Source organism: Scleropages formosus, chromosome 6, assembly GCF_900964775.1.
Source record: "Scleropages formosus chromosome 6, fSclFor1.1, whole genome shotgun sequence".
NCBI lineage: Eukaryota > Metazoa > Chordata > Actinopteri > Osteoglossiformes > Osteoglossidae > Scleropages > Scleropages formosus.
This window is the reverse complement of record NC_041811.1, coordinates 22,102,382-22,124,033: the sequence shown is the minus strand read 5'-3', so window position 1 is coordinate 22,124,033 and position 21,652 is coordinate 22,102,382. Positions and strand designations below refer to the sequence as shown.

Genomic DNA, 21,652 nt, shown 5'->3' with positions numbered 1-21,652 from the left:
CAATTTAACATGAAAATGAATGAGTCCAATGCCTTTCAGGTTACAATCCTGTCCAGCAGACGACAAACATGTGCATTCCTGTCCCTCCCTCAGCCAACCCCCTGAAGCCTGAGGATCACAGGGAAACTCCACCAAAGTCTGCAGGAGGAGGACATATGGAAACACTGTAGGGAAAATGAGAAGCAGAGCGGCAGGGCTGCCGTCTGTGCACCCCATTGGCTGCTTGATTCCCCCCCTCTGCACTGTGTCCCACTGGTCACTGCGTGCTTTTCTGATTCCCCCTCTGCCTGCACCTTCCATCTGCCAGTGTGTTTCCATCATGGAGTCCATGCAAGGGTTCCTGCTCTTCACCTGCCTGTGCACTGGTGTCATTTTGGGGGCCATGGACTCCTGCTATGATGAGCTGGGCTCACCCAGCCGTTGCATGCCCCGCTTTGAGAACGCAGCCTTCGGCAGGGCCGTCGAGGCCTCCAACACATGTGGATTGCCTCCAGAGGACTACTGCGCTCAAACGGGCTCTGCGCGTTCTTGCCGTCGCTGCGATGCTGCCAACCCCCTGCTGCATCACAACGTCACCTACCTGACCGACTTCCACATTGATGAGGAACCCACCTGGTGGCAGAGCCAGTCCATGTTCCATGGTGTGCAGTACCCCCAGTCTGTCAACCTGACCCTTCGCCTAGGTAAGCCTCTCCACCTCTTACAGTACATGACACTCATATCTATGCTATTTACCAACATTTATTCACTCTGTAACAAATATGAAAAGGTAATCTTGCTAAATCACCAGCGTTCCTGTCATGGATTTGCATGTGTTTACACATCATATAAAATGATGTGGTAGTCAAAGACAGCAGAGGCGTATCACAAAGCTTCCCCTGCCATGACTTCGTGATTACGCTTTAACAGATTTTGCATAGTTTAGCTTGACTGGCTGTCTGTCTCAAAAGTAGTCGCATAGTGCGAAAAAGTTAACATCTACAAAATAATTAATGCTTTAAAAAAAATCTCCATTGCAAAACGGAATCTGAAAGGAAGACATTCCTCAGCGTGAAACAGCTGTCGTCTCAAATGTGCCTTTGTGTTATTTAATACTTTTGTACTTATATGCAAAACCACATCAGTCCCAAATGTACCATAGTTTTATTCTTCAAATGACTGCTGGAATCTTCCGCTGAGGACTATGCGGGGAGGTGTTAATGAATACAGAAAAAATATAACAATCTTACACATGACTGTGGTGAAGCAAATTTTTCAGAGCCAGCTTATATCTGGGATTGCAGAAAGGAAGGAACAGCACTGTAAATAAGTTTATTTCTACAGTCTCATTGGACAAAGCCTAACTTCATCTAGTTAGTCAGTACAGCGATATTTGAAGCGTATCAGTATAAAAACCAAATTTCCCATTTCAAGGATATTATGTTTTGAAGTATGTACGATAATTATATACAGAAATATTTCAGCCGAGAGTACCATGAGAACTGTTGCTCCAACAGTGTATATTACAGAATGAATTATTTTTCAAAGCTTTTGTCATTCCTGAAGCAACTGCGATGCTATATAAAGAGAATTTTGCTTAATTAGTCATCAGTTAGGAGAAGCCACTCAGGTAAAACAGCTGAAATGTTTTGGGTAGAAATGCCTTTTTCTGACTTGAATCCTGGTGTACCACTGTGCTTTCAGTCATCAACTAGAGTGAGTGCAGATGTTATTTATGCATAACGGGAATACATTTAATGTTAGGTTCACACAGTGGAAAACTAAATGGCTACAAACCTAACAAGTGATATATAGTGCGAAAACACTGACAGTATAAAGTTCATATTAGTCAGGCAGTGATGCTCCCAATCCTAACTGTAATTTAAATAGCTTGAATTTAGTGGAAAAAAAAGATAAATTTCAGATATTTTTTCCTGCTCCTGTGCCTCTTTAATGGCATCCAACAGACTTTCATACATAGAGTTTCAAGTCTTCTCAGCACCCAGCTGTGCCATCTGCAGGTCTCCTTTCGAACCTTGTTTTCATCTCGTTCCAAGCAAAACAACCCTAGCTAGAGCAGATACATATGCACAGAGATGCTGGGATAGACAGCCACCAGGTCAGGAATGTGTTGGGCAAACAAACAAAATACATGGAAGGAAATAAACGGTGGGCGGTCTGGCCGAAGCAAATTAGGGTCAGGTTTTTCCCAGACAAACGCAAAAGAGCAATCTGCATCTGGTTTCCATTCCTCAAAGTTAAATGAAAGGACTTCCTGTCTGGGATGAAAGAGGTGAGGGAAAATGTTGTTGGAGTCACATAGAAAGAAAGCAAGCAGCCGGGTGCAGCAACACAAGTTTGTAATGATCTGCTTTGTGCTGGCGCTAAAATCGCCTTCAGTTGTTTCTGTACATGATCCTTTCTGTTAATAAATAATAATTCCATTGTGTCGCAGTCAGCCCCTAACCCAATTACTTTGATCAGTTTATACATGTTGGTATTTTACATTAAGGCACAGGTGGGCCTTTATTGGGGCTTGAGCTGGCAACCTTCAGGGTACGAGTGTGCTTAACCACTGAGCTACGTGCTGCGCTCACCGTGTGAAATCATTGCACTCTAATGAAAACGTAATTTTGGAAATTATATCGCTGTGCTGCAGCATGGAGTCTGAAGTCGTTAGGAGTCGTTACAAGATTTTCAGAGTAATGATCCTCCCTGGGAGGGCAAGGAAGTATACAGTAAGTGTGCTAGTAAGTACAAGAAGTAAAAGTGCCGCTTATTATGAGACGCCTTTGCCAGAGAACGGTTTGCACAAACATGTCCCAAAGTCAAATGTCACCTTCCTGTTAATGTTTCAATAATATTGTGATTACATGTTGAGTCTCTGCATCTCCTTGAAGGAAAAAAAAAAGCAAAAACAAAAACAGAACAGACAGCTGTAACTTCCTGTGTAGTCTGGAGACCTTATAAAAGACGTCTGGTGTACCATTTAAACCAGTGCACATGTTCTGTGGTGCCTTCTGCCCCAGAATTTGTTCTTTGAATTCTGTTGCCTGATCTGTGTTAATGTCTCATTATACATTCAGGATCAAGATATTGTGTTGCATTTTTCCTCTTATGAGAAATAGTTATACACTGAGAAATAGAGCTACACTAATGGAATGGAATGAAATAACAAGCTCTGTACTGGGTCCCCTCCCCATCTGGCCTTACGCCCTCTGTTGCTGGGTAGGCTCCGGTTCCCCGTGACCCCGTATGGGACAAGCGGTTCTGAAAATGTGTGTGTGTGTGTGTGTGTGCAATGAATTGAAGAACTGACAATTGTGGTTTAAAGAAAGAAAGGTTTTAGATGAGGAAGGTTCATCTTGATCCACAGTAAAACTGAGGATGTAACCAGTCAATATGACTTATATGTGTAAACTAATTAAAATGTGTTTAGCTAGAGGATAAACTTTCTATTTATTTTAGCTTCTGTTTCAGTTGCATTCAGACAGCTGATCTCATAAGGAGATTAAGTGATGCAGAGAGAAATTAATTTTACTAGAAGAAATGCCCATTGATGTGTAAGGACATAATACTACCAGAACTGATCCGTGCTTCTATGCTGTAAAAAAAAAATATTGCTGGTGAATGTGTGCTGAATATTACATTTCACTGCTAGAAAGTTTTATTTCAACAGCAGAATAACATAAAAAACTAACAAAATAATAAAAGTTAGTTAAATAAATAAATAAATAAATAAATAAATGCTTTTGGTTCAGGGCAGCACAATGGCATAGCACGTAGTGCTGATTCCTCACACCTCCTGGGCAGTGGGTTCAAATCTGGCTTAGTTTTTACACAGTTTGTATGTTTTCCCTGCATTCACATGGGATTCATCCAATTGCTTATATTTCATCACACACCCCACACACCTGTGTTCAGGTCAACTGGTAACTCTACATTTCCCTCAGTGTATGTGTACATGTGGCCCGTACTGGTACCCCATCCAGGTGTATGATGCATCACAGTTTACTCTGCCTGGATACGCAACAGATCACCATGACTATTCATTTGACAAAAAGTTATTGACTGACAGATGGGCTGATACTTTCAGTTTGCTTAAAGTATGAGCTCATGATGTCACAGTGGTGAAATAAAGCAGTATTTAGCCAGTCAACAGAGCGATGAAGACTGTATTCTTAAAATCAATGAGGAATCAGATGCCCTTACATCAATTCCACACACAAAGACCCTTTCCCTGATTCAAATCTGTCATGCCTTGGACCACACCTCAATACATCGCACCTGGCAGGAGTCAGCGGGACAGAGTATAAAGGAAGCCACACCACCACTCGCAGGTTGCGGAATCTCATTGAGACAACCGTCCCCTCTGTGTTCGCAACGAGCCGGTTCACCTTGCTTGACCCTCACCCCGTGTTCCTGCCATGTCTCCTTAGCCCTGATTCCTCATCTCCATGTCCTGACTCCCTCATCTAAGACCTTCACTTTATATTTCGACATCGGATCGTCCCTTAGAACACTGTTCGTGCCTCAATCCTTTGACCCACGCCTGTCCCAAACCACGATTCTTGCCTTGTCGCAGGACAATTAACAAAAGGTCCCGCACTTGGGTCCTGCCTCCTGTCCTCGTGTCTGTGACACAACCCAACACTGTACAAAAGAGAAACAGGAAAAAGGGTTATCCAGAGAGCTATCTTTCAGCAGCAGAATTCACAAATGTTATAAAGGTTATCTGACCACTCTTTGGAAGCAGTCGTTAAGATGTGTAAATAGAGCACGGACATGTGAAATGTTAATGATCTAAAAATCTAAAGCAAGGTCAACACAGTCTATAGTGTGAGTGTAGTGGGTTCAAGTTCAGGGTGACAAACTCCTGTTGCTCTCTGGCACAGTCTTCCAGTCCAGCATAGACTAAACATCCACCTTTGAATATGACAAATGTGTAAGTGTCAGGGTTTAAACTAAACATGTATCAAAGGCTTAATGTGAGTTGCTTCTGAGTTAACAAGAATTCTGTCAGAAGAATGTTGTATTGGTCAGTTCAAAAAGAAATGTTAAAAAGTTAGAGTACAAATAATGCTATTAATTAGCAGCTGTAACATGACCACTCAGTTAGTGTAAATGCAGAAAGTGTGCTGTGCATCAGATGATGGTCATGGACAATGTGAAATTACCATGCAATTTAACTGGGAATCCTAGCATTTGCCACCATTGTTTTTGACTCATATATTTATATTCATTGCGCTGATTTAAATGTCATAAAAATTTCCACATTGGCAAACCTTTGATTAGAATGGCATTTTTCATATGGCTTACATTTTAGAAAAGTAAAAAGATTATTTGTTAATCTTTTTCATAGGGTTTCATAAGCTGTAAAATCCAGGATGGAAAATGTTTCAAAGCCTGTGAGCTTTTGAGTATCACTTCAAATAGAGAGTGTTATACATACCCTATGCATTACAGTAATATAAGGTAGACAAGATTAAAACTGAAATCTATTAATCCTCATAAACAGTTAAAAGTAAAATGAAATTTCTTATCCTGAGAAACAGTAAAAACAAATACGTAATATGCATTCTACATTAAAGTACAAAAACTCAGGCATAAATATGTATTGAGTTGTCAAGGAATAAACATACCACACACTATCCCTTACAAAACGTATTACATATTCTCATTTGGAGCAGTATGACAATGCTATGTTCTTAAAATACCATGTTAATCCTCAAAAATTTTAAAGCGGCTCGTATCTATTAAATATAGCTAGGATGTTTGTTAAATATGTACACATTAGTCTTTTGGTTCCTACGAAACATCCAGAGGAAAGAGTTTTCCAGAATAAATGTCACAGTCCTCATATAGGAGGAAATGCGTTCGCTAAAAGCTCGGAATGCTCTTAGGGACACATTTACTCTGATTTCAGAAGGAAGAAAGCAGGCGTTTAAGTACAATCTGAGTACAAAAAGGGGGAACTGTGCCAGAATTACCAGTCCCTTACTGAACATACACCCCCGGGTGGAAGAACACCACCAACGCCTTCCTGAACATCCATCTAGTGTTGGAAATTTACCACCAGTGCCTTCTAAAGGATGTCTGAGGTTGGAAATGCACTACCGGTACCTTTCTGGACACTCGTTTGAAGTTGTAGAAGCGCCGTTAATGACTTACAAAACCCCCTGGGTGTAAAAACACTAAGAACATCTTCCTGAACACTTTGTGGAAGTTGGAAATCCACTACCAGCGCCTTAGTGAACACCTACCCCGGTTGGAAAATGTCAAACGAAACCCCAATAGGAAAGGTGTAGCATATGACTTGAGGCAGAAAGGAAAAGAGAGCAGTAGGGGTTTTCTCTGATAAGTGACAGATGTTGAAAACATGGGGAGAGATCTAATAGCTTGAGGTAACTCATGACTGTGGAATACTGACAAGTGGCACTTCACTGTCAAAATTATACTTAGTTCTTTGAAGATTTAACAAATTTAAAATACCTCTTTGTAGCTCTTTTAGTTTATTTACTAAGCCAGGTATAAATGTGCTCATTTATGAAATTAGGCGATGAGCATCACAGATGTTTCTTAATTATTTTTAATAGTCTAAATGAGTTGAGTTCATCTACAAAAAGTTGTAGAAAAACAGCAAACATGTTTGGAAAAGTCAGTGAGAATCTTATGTTTAAATGGAGAGGTCATTTTTAATTTGTCTTTGAGAAAATTTCCTTTTATAAAAAGGAATATAATATACATTTAAGCTATCAGAAACAAAAATATCCAAATGTTTTACTGAAGGGGGTGCGGTGGCGCAGTGGGTTGGACCACAGTCCTGCTGTCCGGTGGGTCTGGGGTTCAAGTCCCGCTTGGGGTGCCTTGCGACGGACTGGCGTCCCGTCCTGGGTGTGTCCCCTCCCCCTCCGGCCTTACGCCCCTGTGTTCCCGGGTAGGCTCCGGTTCCCCGTGACCCCGTATGGGACAAGCGGTTCTGAAAATGTGTGTGTGTGTGTGTGTGTGTGTGTTTTACTGATAGTACAATTTAATCATTCTGTAGTAGAGTTCAGAGTGATCTGAAGCTTTCAATATTCCATTTGCAGGAGACTGACTCCAAGTAAATTAATACTTGCTTTTAACTTAGATTTGGACCTCATGAATTACATATTAGCTTACTTGAAATTCTTAAAGTAGCTGGTATTATCCCTTTGACTCTTTATCTGTCTCCTTCCAGTCTCTCTGTACTTAATTGGAATACTTTGTTAATGTGGCCCAGGAAAATATCAACAATGGAATTAAATGTTTAATTCCGTGACCTGTACACTTCTGCATCAGGAAAGTGGATTTTTTTAATTACAGAGTTTATTTATTTTGTTGTGGTTACCTTGTGGCTATGGTGCTGTCTTCGGAATGCAATTAAAACAAAATTTGAGTCCTGTTAACAGACAACTTTTTCTGTAGGAAAGCACTTAAGAGAACTGAGAATAGTTGCTCCAATGTTCAATGCTTCACTCCCAAATTTTTCACCTGTTCCAGACCAATAGTTTTTATTATTATTATTATTATTATTATTATTATTATTATTATTAGTGGTAGTAGTAGTAGCAGCAGAAGTAATTTTGTTATGACTGCTCCAGCAAATTCCAAGAGAAAGTCTATGTTGGCCCTATGCAGCCGGAGCCCATTCAGAAATCACTGGTCACAAGTCTGGTGGGGTACACCCCGGATGGAGCAGCAGTCCACTGCAGGGTAGCCACACACAGACACACTCCCTCACCCATTCACACACTATGGGCAATTTGGTGCCACCAGTCCACCTTTACTGCATGTCTTTTGACTTTGGAAGGAAACCGGAGCACCTGGAGGGGACTCAGTGTAGCATAAACATTAAAAAGCTGGTAAGATCAGGTTTGAAAGAAATCAAGTACAGAACTCACTAGTAATCTCTATAATATATATGCAAACATGAAGGCTGCGAAGAGGACATGAAAAAAGGATCATGTCCTGAAGGAATAAGACAAAAAACGTGATGCATTAATTAATGGTCAAGACATTCCAAGCATACTTTTAACAAGCTGGATCACTGCCTTGTACAAAAGGTGTTGTGTAGCTGAGAAATCTCTCATCGCCAGGGTGCCCTGATATTACTTTGCAGTAACCGTAGAAATTACAGGAAATCCTGTTTTACTCTAGCCCTCAGTATAATCTTTCCATGTGAAAGGTGGTGTGATGGCCATTTCCATATTGAAAGATCTCCTTTAAGGGTATGTCCTCATTTTGTCCTGTTTAGTTAAACTCTCCTAGAAACATCAGCAGTTTCCCATTTTCTGCCCTCTATAAACAAGATGGACACATGACTTAGTTTTGCAAATAAATCTTCGGAGATGATGGCTTTTAAAGCCGTTTGACTCTGCTTCAATAGTTCTACATTCAGAGCATTCTTTCTGACCGCTAGAAATGTGACTAAGGCAATTATTGCGTCTGGTGTTCCAGACCTAATTTTCTCTTTGTGGTCTCAGGGTTTTGGCAACAACAACAAAACCTCTTAAGATTATCTTTCACTTTCACACCAATATTTGCCCTACGCTTATTCACCATGAGTCAGTGTGAACCTTGTCCCTTTTTGATGTTTGTTTCTTAGAGATGGCACTTGAAAGCTATGGTCACGTTGACAAGTCAGCTGTGTGTGAGCTGAGGAACTTTGCCCGCTTTATGCCAGTTTTCATTCCCACGCTACACTTTGTAGTTATATTCTGTCACTGTCTCCCCACCAAGAGTTAGATGTAAACAAAATGAATTGTATCTGCTTGTTGTAATTATGTGCATCTGCATCGCCTGCAGGGAAGGCTTTTGAAATTACATATATCCGGCTCAAGTTCCACACCAGCCGCCCAGAAAGCTTTGCCATCTATAAGCGAACCTATAAGGAGGGGCCCTGGCTCCCCTACCAGTACTACAGCGCCTCCTGCTGGAAGACGTTCGGAAAAGACCCTAAAGGCTTCCTGCAGCCAGGCCATGACGAAAGGACAGCGCTGTGCACAGATGAGTTCAGCGACATCTCCCCTTTGACGGGCGGGAACGTGGCTTTCTCCACACTGGAGGGGAGGCCTAGCGCCTATAACTTTGACCAGAGCCCAGTCCTTCAGGTGAGACAGACAACATGTGTATGCGCTGCGTTCCTGGTAAATGCATGTGTGCTGCATTGCAGCAGTAAAGACAGTAAGATGAGTTACAAAGTGTTGTACTTTCAGTAGATTCTCAGTTTTCATCCTGCAAAATATGGTTGAAGACCAATCAAACTGTGCAAAGGGAAAGTAATACAAAGCCTACTGATGTCCTAAGACATTTTAATATGATGAGCAGCACAAGATAACCGTCTACTGAAAATTGATGGTTCATTTCATTAAATAATTTTTTTAATTCATGTTTTTCTTTTTTGCTGCCAATTTATTCCACAGGGTGGGAGGGTGTGGTGGCACAGTGGGTTTTGCCTGGTCCTGCTCTCTGGTGGGTCTGGGGTTTGAGTCCTGCTAGGGGTGCCCTGTGATGGACTGTCATCCAGCCCTGAGTGTGTCCCCTCCCCCTCCAGCTTTGCGCCCTGTGTTGCTGGGTTAGGCTCCAGTTCACTGCAACCCTGCTTCGGACCAGCAGTTTGTGTGTGTTTGTGTGTTATTCTGCACGAAGCAGAAGAGTGTCTTTTGTCTTGTTAAAAAGACCACACTTGCCACAGCTGTTTTTATCTACGACCCTGTATGTTGCTCTACCTACTGAAAGCATTCATCGCCATGCTATGTGCTTTGAAAAAACCAACTCATAGCAGCTCAAATGCATGCAAATCTTGGGTGCAGAGCTCAATAAAGACACATCTCAGGAAATTCTCTCCGGGGGGTCAAAAAATTGGATTAGGTGTGAGGGTTTTTTCAAGAAAAGTGAACATTGTGTTGTGATGCCATTGAGGGGGAACATAAAGCACATTGAAGAGCCAGTTGCAAAAGAAAAAAAAAAGTTGGATTTTAGCTTCCACTGAAATTCCACTCCGTTTGCTGCTCATAGCGCTTTGGATGGGATTATGGAGTTTAACAATAGCCACTTAAATTGCAGTCAGAAACCTGGCACCTTTTTCATCTAAGAGGAACCCTCCTACAGAACCATCCCATTGCCCATCTTGAAATGGTAGGAATTCACATTTGGGAAGGAGATTACCGTGGGCTGAATAAACTGCAGATACCATTTTTCCAGTACTACAGCATTGCTTTTATTCTTTTGCTTAGCTTCCCATGTCCTCAGCTTGTTGTATAAGAAACCAACTACAGAGAGATATTAATATTTATATTTCATAACATGACTTGCTTGGTGTTATTGCTTTTTGCCCAGAAAACGCTGTTTGTAATTGTCTGAAACTTTGTACTCCGAACACTTTGTCGTTTAGCTCTGCTGGATTGGAAAGAGAGTCACTTGATGTAGGGCTGGTGCACCAGGTGTTCTGAAGATCAAGCATTTAGTTCACTTTCAGGAAGCTGTGACTACTCACACTGGATTTTAATAAGCAGAAGGCAAATGTAAAGAGAGACAAACTGTGCCTTTAACTTTTAGTTATAGTGCCGTATGCAAGTTTTAATATCCCAACATCATTGCCTGGGGCTAAATTATATCTACAAATGTTGTTCTGCAGATTATGTGGTACAGTTATTGATAATGTTTGAGCAGAATGAGCAACTGCACCCCTTTTTTAAACCAAAAACAAAGAACAAATGAAAAATACAATTTCCATTTTTAGCCCAACAATATAGACCCCACTCTAAAACTTTGACTCTAAAACATATCATGAGATGTTGGGCTCAGGTCAGTAATAATCTGCTGAAGTCAGTCCTTGAGTGGACAACAATGAAAAGTAACGCATCGGACTTCTTTAAGACTGACATATTCATAACACTGTGACCAGACTGGGGCAAATGCCGTTCAGACAAAGTCAACTCATAATGAACATCATGTGATATTTAGGGTAAGGGAGGGTAGGGAACTGGTTTCCCCTGTTCTGCATAGGTCCTTGCAGTGTGGGAAAGAACCCATGGGGGGAACGTGCAAACTCCTCACAGGCTAAGCCAGATTCAAACCCTTGAATATATATATGATCTAATATATATATGAATGTCTTGGTGGTTCAGTAGGCAATGCTGGTGTCTCATAGCTTTGGGCAATAGATATATATATATATATTATAAGATAATCCTTGTTAATTAAACTTCAGCCTCACTATTAGTGGTGCACTTTGAGAACTCATGATATTTACTGTATCTAATTGCAACCTGCTACCTTGTCCCTAAGCAGGGAATTTTTTTTCAATAAAACAAAGCATCAAATGTATATCTAGTCATGGAAATTGTAAACATGTCAACAGTGCACATGGACCAAAAGATTTTTTAATGAAGAAAGATTTGAGTTAATATATTCTCTTCTTTAATTATCATCTTGATGCAATTATGACTTCATAAATTCTTAAACAATAATTTTAAAAATCAAGTCTAAGACTTAAGCTCCATGCAGGATGATAAAATAGATTGCCTTTTTGAGTGTGTCCACTACATAAAACCACATTAATTCATGTCGTTATCTGTATTTTTAATTTACAGTAGATATATTAATAACCCGGTATATGTAGACTGTACATCCGTTTTTGTTTAAAAGAGGGTGTCATTCCAGCAAACATGTTCAATAGCGATAAAGTATGTTATGTTTCCCTTTGAAGTACTTTAATACTTCAAAGGGTTTTTTGGTAGTTTGTAAAACATTTTTTTTTTTTAAATCCAGAGATGATGACAGCCATTTTATGAATTCAAATTGAATTTGTTCAGTCATCCGTTAAAATGGTTTTGCTCTCTCTTATTTTAGGTGAAGCACGAAAGCTGTGTGCTAAATTAGAACTCTAGGACTGAATGAAAATGAGGGAAACTGGGGGCATGATGTACTTTAACAATCGCATTAATACGTTGTAATAACAGTCTTCTTTCTTGCCGGAGTCTTGCTTTGGGCGTGTGTCTGAGACAGAATGCTGGCACTGAGAGAAGTGGATGTGGGCCACGTCTTTGTCACTGTAGAGATACCTACATGACGGTACATGGACCCGGACCCAGACTCGGTTCAAAGAAAGAAAAGAAAATGCATGACGCAGAACCGTTCGCTGATATTGGGAGTTTCTGGGAATCATTATAGTGTCTTTGCTAGTTCACCAGACTGAGTACCATAACTAGATTTTGTAAGAAAAAATAAGTACAGAATCACTGGATTTTGGCCTGTATCATCTAGCATGTGATTGCATCTCATCTCCCAAAGAGAAATGAAAAGCCAAAAACCTTGATCATAATAACCTTGCTGCTATTTGTGATATTAATTAATTTCACCATCATTCTGTTCTTGTTATTTTTTATGTTTCACTGTCTTGAAAATGTAATCTATGGAGGGCACAAAGTGGGACTAAAGACAAAAGATAAAGAAGACAGTCAGAGAAATATAAATTAAACTATTACAGACTTGCTTGTACACCTTTGTGATAATAGCCAAAGACTATGCCAATAATTTTTAAAAGACCATTTTTCTATGCCTGTAACAAAGGTTATGTGGCACATGACATGGCGCTTACCATTTGTTTCCCGCATTTCTGAGCTGCAGTTACATACTGGTGGGTGGAAATGCAATTACGTGCTGATCTAATTGGGGAACTAGCACCCAGAAAGCCACAGCACCTTCAAAAAAGTCATTAACAAGACACTTGGACAACAGCAAAAATAACAGGCTGAGGGCCACAACACCACGACCCCCAGGTTTTTTATAATGGCACTACACTAAATTATTTATTGTATGCTTTGCTTTAGTTTTCATTGAGGGATTTAAAATCATATTTTACAGTTTGTTACATGACAGACATGTTAGAGTCTGGCATCCATTTTACAGTTAAATTTGTTTCTCCATGGGTCTTCATCATGTTTCTAAATATGGGTAAGATTATAATGACATGGTCTGAGTTACATAAGTGAAAGAATGGAAAGATTGTGCACTGGTGTAATTTTTCCTAAATGTTTGCAAACAAAAATTTTACCAAGTGAAATTTTATATGTAATTTTTGTGGTGTGTACCATGGTCTGAAGTCTAAAAAAGAATATTTATAACTGTGATATTTTAGCTTACATTTTCAAATGCTTTTTTGAAGTAGATTTTTTTTTTGTGGTGTAAACAAATCAGCTTTTCAATTATCATCTCTGTAATGCTTTCTGGACCCTTTTGTGGTATCAAAGACTGAAATATTTCCTGATGTTCAATTAAGACGTGAGATTTTGCTTGAATACCATTTAATTTCACTAAGCGGATTAAATTCCCAGCAAACTAACTTCATTAAATTACATTAATTAACTAATGTAGCATCACTACACCATGCAGGAAAAAGAATCACCAGTCCTGGCTTGCGCCATAAACTGAATGAATTTAGTGTTATTAATGTTACTGTGGAAAACAGTCTTATCTTGAGCTTGCAGTGTTGTCAGTTCAGGCATGAATTACAGTTAAAACCAGCCATTGTGAGTTACCACAACCGCATGTTTTTATCATCCTGTAACTATGTTGCTTATCATTAATAATGCATTTCCAGCTGATGTTTTTACCCACCTGAGCTGTATATGTTTCGCTACAGTATTTAAACCAAAGTATTTCCTCTCACATTGAGATCCTCTCCTACGATTTGCAAGCATCCAGGCATCCTTCAAGTTAGTGCTTAATTTCCCCAAACTGCTCTCTGACTGAGCGGTTGATTATTTCACTGCCAATAGCTGTTGAATAGATTTAATAAGAATCAAAGACAAAATTTCAATGGTTTATAGCAATTTTTTAAATGAAAAACCGATAATCACAAGGGCTATCGATGTTGTAATTAAAGAGAATCTCATGTTGTACACAATACAAATACACAAAAAGAAAGAAAATGGACCATCTGAAAGCTAGCTATTTCTAGTACAGGCCTACATTCTACAAATAATGTTAATTATAAAGCACATGTCCTTGTTCTTCTGACTCACAGCTGTCACACAGTCTCTTAATGACCAGTATCTATGATGGGTATTACATCATGGCTACAGCGAACCATTAAAATATGTCTATAAATAAAGACACTTTGTATATTGTGTTCCTGAGAAAAGCTCATTTCAAGTTCAGATGCGAATATAAAAATCCAGGAAATAAAATGAATCATAAATAACACAATGTTTGCCTGCTTGAATTAATAAATATAGTGTAGTGTGATACATGCACAATAATCTGCCAATTTAATCTGCCAGAAACTTTGCTCCTAAATGTTACATGCAGTCTACTTTATGTCCATTGACTTCTTTGAGTAAAGTTGTTTCACAGAATGTAGATCAAGTCATTCAATACGACAGCAAAACCTAAACAGACTCCTTATCATCAATGAGACATTTCAAGGATGAGATGGGAATTATCCTTCGTCTGTGTTGTCATATAGCTGCCAGAAGCGCAGCGGTGTTCTTGATAAATATTCAGCGGGAGATGGCAGCGTGATCATTCTGTCTATAACCTTTCATTACCAGCTGCTGAAGCGCTCCTATCTGATTTGTAAGGGACAGATTACTGATCACAGGGCTGGAGCCATAATAGTGTTCATGAATCTGGAGATGATGACAGCACTGAATCCTGCACAGAAAGACCAATAAAAATCCTCCACAAGGTACGCTGCATTCATCCATCATTATGATTCACATGGAGGGTTTTTAAATGACGAGCAAACAAGGCACAAGTTCACACGTCAACAGTACCCTACTGGCCACATGATACCCTGACCTTGCTGAGCGGAACAAAAGTTATCAACTCCCCCCACCTCCATACCTATGCATCCGTCGATATCATGTCCTCAGCATACTTTTGAGCCTAAATGCCCTCCTCAGTCAAGTGTGTTCTGAAAAATTACATGAAGAATGACTGCAGTGAACAGCCACACCGGGTGCACTGTGCTGTTGAAACCCCATTAGTGGAGCTTGCGGTGCAATGGCAAGGAGGCTGCTAATAAAAAAGTCCAAACTTGCTCTAGAAGCCAGATCCCCTTGGCCTTACTGTGGCATTATGTAGAAGGGGAGGACTAGTGCTCAGAATATATAAGGAGTATGCCAATTCTATACAGTATACGAGAGAGAGGCACCTGGTAGAAAAATGGAAAGAGAAGAACTAGTTTGCTACTGACATAATGTTGTCCTTTTCCAGAGGTTTTGAAAGATTTTAACCCGATTTATTTGCAAAGATTATATATTGAACATCATATGGCTGTACTCATAGTGTTATACTGCATATTAGCAAACTGTGAATACTCTTAAAGGTATAAGGCTTGTAAATACAAATAGGAGTGGCATTACCCACATATACTCCATATTCCAACATTCCCTCCTTAGTCCAATTCATACCCTCAACCACATGCATGGTGTCCAGGATGGCAAGTGGTCTCACACTTATATGTATTTCATACATCCTGCTTAAGGATATTCAATTAAATTTATTTTCATAATAAATGTGTCCAGAGTGACACTGAGTGCTGAACAGTGTTGCTATAAATGATCCAAAATTAATTATAACAGATATAGTTAACAACAGAGTAATGTAGGTGGTCAAAGAGGACAGGAAAACAAAAAAATTCCCAATGTGCAGAAAAAGGAGAAAAATAGACCTCCGGGGATCCAAGCCCACTCCTCTTGATCATTGTATTGTGGAGACAGAGAACTTCAGTGGAGATTTCTAATAAAAAAAAGACCAGTGTGTCTGTCAAGGCACAGTTATACACTGTGGAAGCTAAAAATTTGTTGTCCAGGCCCAAGGTTGCTCCTCCTGTCAGTCAGATTTTACACTTGTCAGCTTCCTACAGTGAAGCACATCAAGCATTAGTGATAGGATATTTTAGGATGGGGGTGCGGTGGCGCAGTGGGTTGGACCACAGTCCTGCTCTCCAGTGGGTCTGGGGTTTGAGTCCTGCTTGGGGTGCCTTGCGGCAGACTGGCGTCCTGTCCTGCGTGTGTCCCCTTCCCCCTCCGGCCTTATGCCCTGTGTTGCCGGGTAGGCTCCGGTTCCCCGTGACCCTGTCTGGGACAAGTGGTTCTGAAAGTGTGTGTGTGTGTGTGTGTGTGTGTGTATTTTAGGATCTCTACCAATGCAATGTATCTTTAGTACAGGAATTGTCCCTTTCTACTTACTCACAATTTTGTATAGTGTGTGGCTCACTTACACAGGGTGGTTAAATGTCTGGCCATCCCTGATGCCAAAGGAACATGAGGGAACGCATCTCTTAACATGGCCAAAGGACACTAATTAGTTAGGGGATGGTGTCATGGTACATAAAACATGCCATGTATTTCCATCACAACCTGTCCCTTATGGTTTGGCTTGCAAAACAAAACATTATTTGACTTGCTATGAAAAAATAAGAGTAAATTATCCCATTGTTTGCTCCAGCACTTCTGTTGAGTAGATTTGTACAAATGCTGAGTACATTTGTTAAGAGTTTTTTTTTATGAGACACTGTTTGTATTTTTCCTTGCCACTGCATTCAGCTTGACCCTAACTTTCAGCCTCTGTCTCATTTACATTCTCTGTCCATGTTTGCTTTTTCTTTTTCACCCTTTTCTGTGTACTTTCCTGCGCTCACTCTCCTAAATTAAAGTTGGGGACACATTGTTGACTTGACCTGTGTCTCTGTGAACAGCACTTTCCTGAGCTTCCCCACTCACAGCTCTCCCTGTCTCCCTTCTTCTTCCTCCGCTGCCCCAGGAGTGGGTGACGGCCACGGACATCCTCATCTCGCTGAACAGACTGAACACCTTCGGCGATGAATTCTTCAAGGACGCCAACGTCCTTCGGTCCTACTACTATGCCATCTCGGATTTTTCAGTGGGTGGCAGGTAAAAGACAAAAGGCAGAGTTTGTCTCTGTTGCCTGTCCTCCAGTTTGTGGAAAGTAAACAATTGTGTCCTTCAAGACTGAGGTCACTCTTGTTATATTGCTGGAGTTAATAACTAGGCAAAGCAACCAAATAAACTAAGGCAATGAGTTTTTCACAATCAGGCAAATATTTCCCCAAATGTTCTGTTTTATTCACGTTCTTTCTTATATGTATCTCATAGTTCCTTATTAAATCATGTGTCACTTCAAGGACACATCACAGATGGTATAAATTATTATACTTTTTTTTTTGCTTCCAACATCCATCCTGTTTACACTGCAAACAGGCTAATTTAATGAACTTTTGTCTGACCAACAGATTTCAAGACTGATGCATAATGTATGCTGTGCTTCAGCCAAGTTCTTTGCAAACTGAAGGAACCAAAGATATAATCCTATTCTAAAATGTATTCCTACCAAGAAATGTGTTGATTAGCATGTGAGCTTCTTTTTATTCTGCATGGTTTCTGCTGTGCCAAAACCTTTCATCCAGCCCTGGTAGAAAACACCACCTTGTCTCCCAAAGTAGCCTGAAGGAAAAAGATCCTTCTCTTAGCGTTTGGGGGTTGCACCTGCGGCATTGGAGAGATAGAGTTATGGCAGAAATATTAGGTGAACAAGGGATTCGTTTACAGAGCAAAAAACCCAGGCGGAGAGGAGCACTCACACACTATAAATAACCGTGTCATCAAAGTTGCCAGGTTAATTATGCTCATCACAACCTCGCACTGTTTACTGGAAAAATGTGATTTCCGCTTTGTGCAGTGGGCCGCAACAGACTCTCAAAAAATACACCAGTCCCGGTTCAGGAGGGCCGCTGCATGCGCAGGTTTTCAATCCACTTGAGCGCTTAAGAACTTGAGTGATCTAATTATTTCCCTAATTGAGCTATAATGCAGCAAGCTCTCTCGGTACCGAGGATTTTAATTGTCAAAAGAGGCATGGAAAACTTACATCCCCCCCCAGATCAGGACTAGAGTTCCCTACAGTAGGAGATGCGGGACTGGTGATGAAGGGATGGCCAGAGGAAGACAGCAAATGATGGTACCTTTCTGTGTGCTGGTCCAGGTGCAAGTGCAATGGGCACGCAAGTGAATGTATGCAGGACCAGCATGGTGAGCTAGTCTGCGCTTGTCAACACCACACAACCGGTTCCGACTGCCAAGCGTGTCAACCCTTCTACCAAGATAGGCCATGGGCGCGTGCTACTGCTGAGTCGGCCAACGAGTGCGTGAGTACGTTTTCCGGCATCCCTCTGCAGGGTCAGGCAGAAGCCATGAGCAGCACTTTGTTCAGTAACCTAGAGTCCAGAGGTAAACACGTGGCACCTGACCTTACTTCCTAACAGCAGCAATGACTACTCTCCCATTGTATGTGTATACTGGTTTAAAAACCTCAACCACTGTGATTTTTTTTGTACTTTAAACTTTTTTTCATTTCTTTTAGTCTAATTTTCATTTGAACAAACAGATAATGATTTTTAACTTAATTATTATGTTTTTTAACAATAGTACTCATTTTCATAAAAAGAAGCACAGTTGATGTAGCCAAATTCTTTTCTTCTGATTCACACATCACTAAACATCACATAACTCAAGCTGACTTTTTAAAAGGTTGTTACTTGGTCGAAAAGGGGATAAAAGATGACTGTTTAATGAAACGAAAATTTTTGATAAATAAATTGCAATTGTGATAAATCAAGAAGTGTGCATAAAATAATAGAAAATAAGATGTGCTATGTATTTGCTTATGTCACCAACAGTCAGAGTTAATGGATAATAAAAAGAGTGTATTCATTTGGAAAATTGAGATGAAACAGCTATATTCAAATAAATTCCACAGAAATCACAGGAAAATTAAAATATTCTAAATAAATCACAGTACATCACAAAAGTGGTTTACTGGAGAATTATAATATTTTACAGAATTTTTGTCTTGAATGTCTTTCTCTCTTCTATACTTTTAACTGCAGAATCTATAGTTTTTAAACCTAGTATTTACTGTAAAGAATTTGGGTATAAAGAGGCTTTGTTTTCTCTCAGAGGTGTTGTGACTATCTGTCACTAAAATAAGGGGGCGCCTTATAATTAATCTGTGAATCACACCTTAATTGCCATGATGGGACACACCTTAATTACATAGTACACTTATTAAGATGGAAATTGAAGAGAAGAAAAACATTGCTCATGCACTGAGAAAGATCATAGGTTTCCACAAAGATTATAGTTTTGTTTCTGACCATGATTTGTCTCATTTTTTTCTAGTGGATCTGAAAAAAATTCTCTCTAAAATGCAACTTGTGATACTCTGTCAGAGTTTCACCCATTCTGAAGAGATACATCATCAAGGTTTAAAATGAATAGCTTAACAGATGCATCGAGTAATTTACAATTGCCACACTGACTAAAAGAATATATTTCAGAAGGTATTTGTGTGTGGGGGTGCGGTGGCGCAGTGGGTTGGACCGCAGTCCTGCTCTCCGGTGGGTCTGGGGTTCAAGTCCTGCTTGGGGTGCCTTGTGGTGGACTGGCATCCCGTCCTGGGTGTGTCCCCTTCCCCCTCCGGCCTTACGCCCTGTGTTGCCGGGTTGGCTCCGTGACCCCGTAAGGGACAAGCGGTTCTGAAAATGTGTGTGTGTGTGTGTGTGTGTGTGTATTTGTGCGTTTAACCTCATGTTAGAAACCCAGAAACAGAATGGGTTTCTATCTTGAGGCTAAATGCACAAATACCTCAACTGTTTAAGATAATAACAATAATAGAATTTTTTAATAATATAATTTTTAGGAAAAAATCAAGAAATATATTTAACTGATTTATCCTAATGTGGCAAATTTCAAATTTTTAATAACTGCATACTGCTGCTGCATATATATAATGACAAGCAATGTGTATAGTAACTATACATGATTGTACTATGCATGGTTATGAAATTTTATTTTGACAGGTGTGTGGATTTGTTTGTTGTGCATAATATTAAACATGGGAGTATGAGGGAAAGACGGGGTGTGGTGGCACAGCGGGTTTGGCCGGGTCCTGCTCTCTGGTGGGTCTTGGGTTTAAGTCCCTCTGGGGTGCCTTGTGATGGATTGGTGTCCTGTCCTGGGTGTGTCCCTTCCCCCAGCCTTGCATGCTGCGCTGCCGGGTTAGGCTCCGGCTCACCCCAACCCCGCTCGGGACAACTGGTTTCAGTCAATGTGTGGGAGTATGAGGGGAAAAAAATGAGATTTGGAAATTGGTAAAATCAGGAAGTGGTGTTCTGTGTTAATGGTTTTATGTTCAAATCTATTAAGGAACAAGCTGTTTTAATTACTGCAGCTCCCTGAATTAAACAGATGGTTTCTTGAGCAGAAAATCTGAAAGAGGGAAAAAATTAATACGCGTAATCCCTGTAGCCAATAAAAAAGTAATTTCATTGCCTTGCGGTACTGTCCTTTTGATTTGTGGAGCACTAGATGGAAAATTGTTCCATATGTCATCTTTGTCAAGCAAGGTAAGTGCAGGTATCTTCCATGTTCTGGGCGAAGAAACTGTCTAACCTTTGTCCCAATGTTGTTTAGTGAGAGCAGGGTCAACATTTTGGCTTAGATTAGCACCTGTTGACAGCAGGCTAATCATTATTATTTCACAGCTTAGCCTTTATCCAAAGAGCTTGGCACAATTTGAACACCGTGATATTTTACTGGAGCATTTCAGGTTAAGAACACCACTCCGGAGACCCATAGCTGTCAATCTCCTGTGACAAGAAGGGACAGCATTTATGTTACATGTCTGTATCTCCAGCCATTCCGCTAAATACATGTTATCTTTAAACTGACACAGTCCCATTATTTGAGCATCTGTGTGTTCCACTATTTTAATTCCCCTGCCTAAGAAACGAAACAGGACTCCTAAGTCACTCTCTCAAGAGCTGTGAAACAGGTTACTTATAGAAAATGAACACCTCCACCCCTGCTGATGTGAAAAGGACATTCACAGTCAAATTACAATAGAGTACAAGACCAGAAACAATTTGCTCTCCAGTAGGGAGCACACTCTCGGGTTAAGTCAGATCCAGAGCAAAGCTTGAATAGTGATATGAAGTACCATTTCTCAAGCACTGTGGGTCACCGGGGAGCTAGTGCGCACAGCATGCTCTGTATGAATGGGGCTGGAGGTTGTCTTTAGTGCCATACATCTGTGAGCGAAAAGGCATGACAACTCAAAATCCCTCATGGCAATGATTAAATCAGCATTTGAGCATGATGTAACTTTAAACCCATTTTGATATTTGTCATTGGAAGCAATCCAAAGCCTTTTGTCAAGAACAAAAAACAGTTCTTTCACCAGTCATGCCTTACTCTTCATGATTACATTGTGTGAAGCGTAACTTCTGCAGGCCTTTACTTGCAATCTGTTGCCTCCTACCCTTCCTGCTCCCACAGTGTGTAACTGCAGTGGTCGGGCAGATGCGTGTGAGTTCGACTCAGAGCTGTATCGCAGCACAGGCAGTGGGGGGCACTGTGTGGGATGCCGGGACCACACCGATGGGCCACACTGCGAGCGCTGCCTGGAGAACTTCTACCGCAGTTCACCACAAGATGCCTGCCAGCCTTGCAATTGCAATGCACTTGGTGCGTAGTTGATGTTTCCCTCCCAATGTCTAGCAGATGATGTTCATTTGCTCACTGGCTAAAGACTTTTACTCAGAGTCAGTTCTAAACAGTTCGTA

At 40.5% G+C, this 21,652-nt stretch overlaps 1 protein-coding gene across 2 annotated transcripts in view; it reads left to right on the top strand.

Moving 5' to 3' along the window:
- The first annotated feature begins 292 nt into the window (after positions 1 to 292).
- The window catches only part of lamc3 (laminin, gamma 3), a 62,241-nt gene continuing 40,881 nt past the window's right edge, over positions 293 to 21,652 (top strand). For both annotated transcript variants that reach the window (XM_018740431.2, XM_029253135.1), the window contains exons 1-5: positions 293 to 683; positions 8,806 to 9,110; positions 16,774 to 16,904; positions 18,013 to 18,179; positions 21,366 to 21,554. In XM_018740431.2, the coding sequence (XP_018595947.2) occupies positions 320 to 683; positions 8,806 to 9,110; positions 16,774 to 16,904; positions 18,013 to 18,179; positions 21,366 to 21,554 (1,156 nt within the window). In that variant the 5' untranslated portion in view covers positions 293 to 319. The remainder of the gene's footprint in view (positions 684 to 8,805; positions 9,111 to 16,773; positions 16,905 to 18,012; positions 18,180 to 21,365; positions 21,555 to 21,652) is intronic.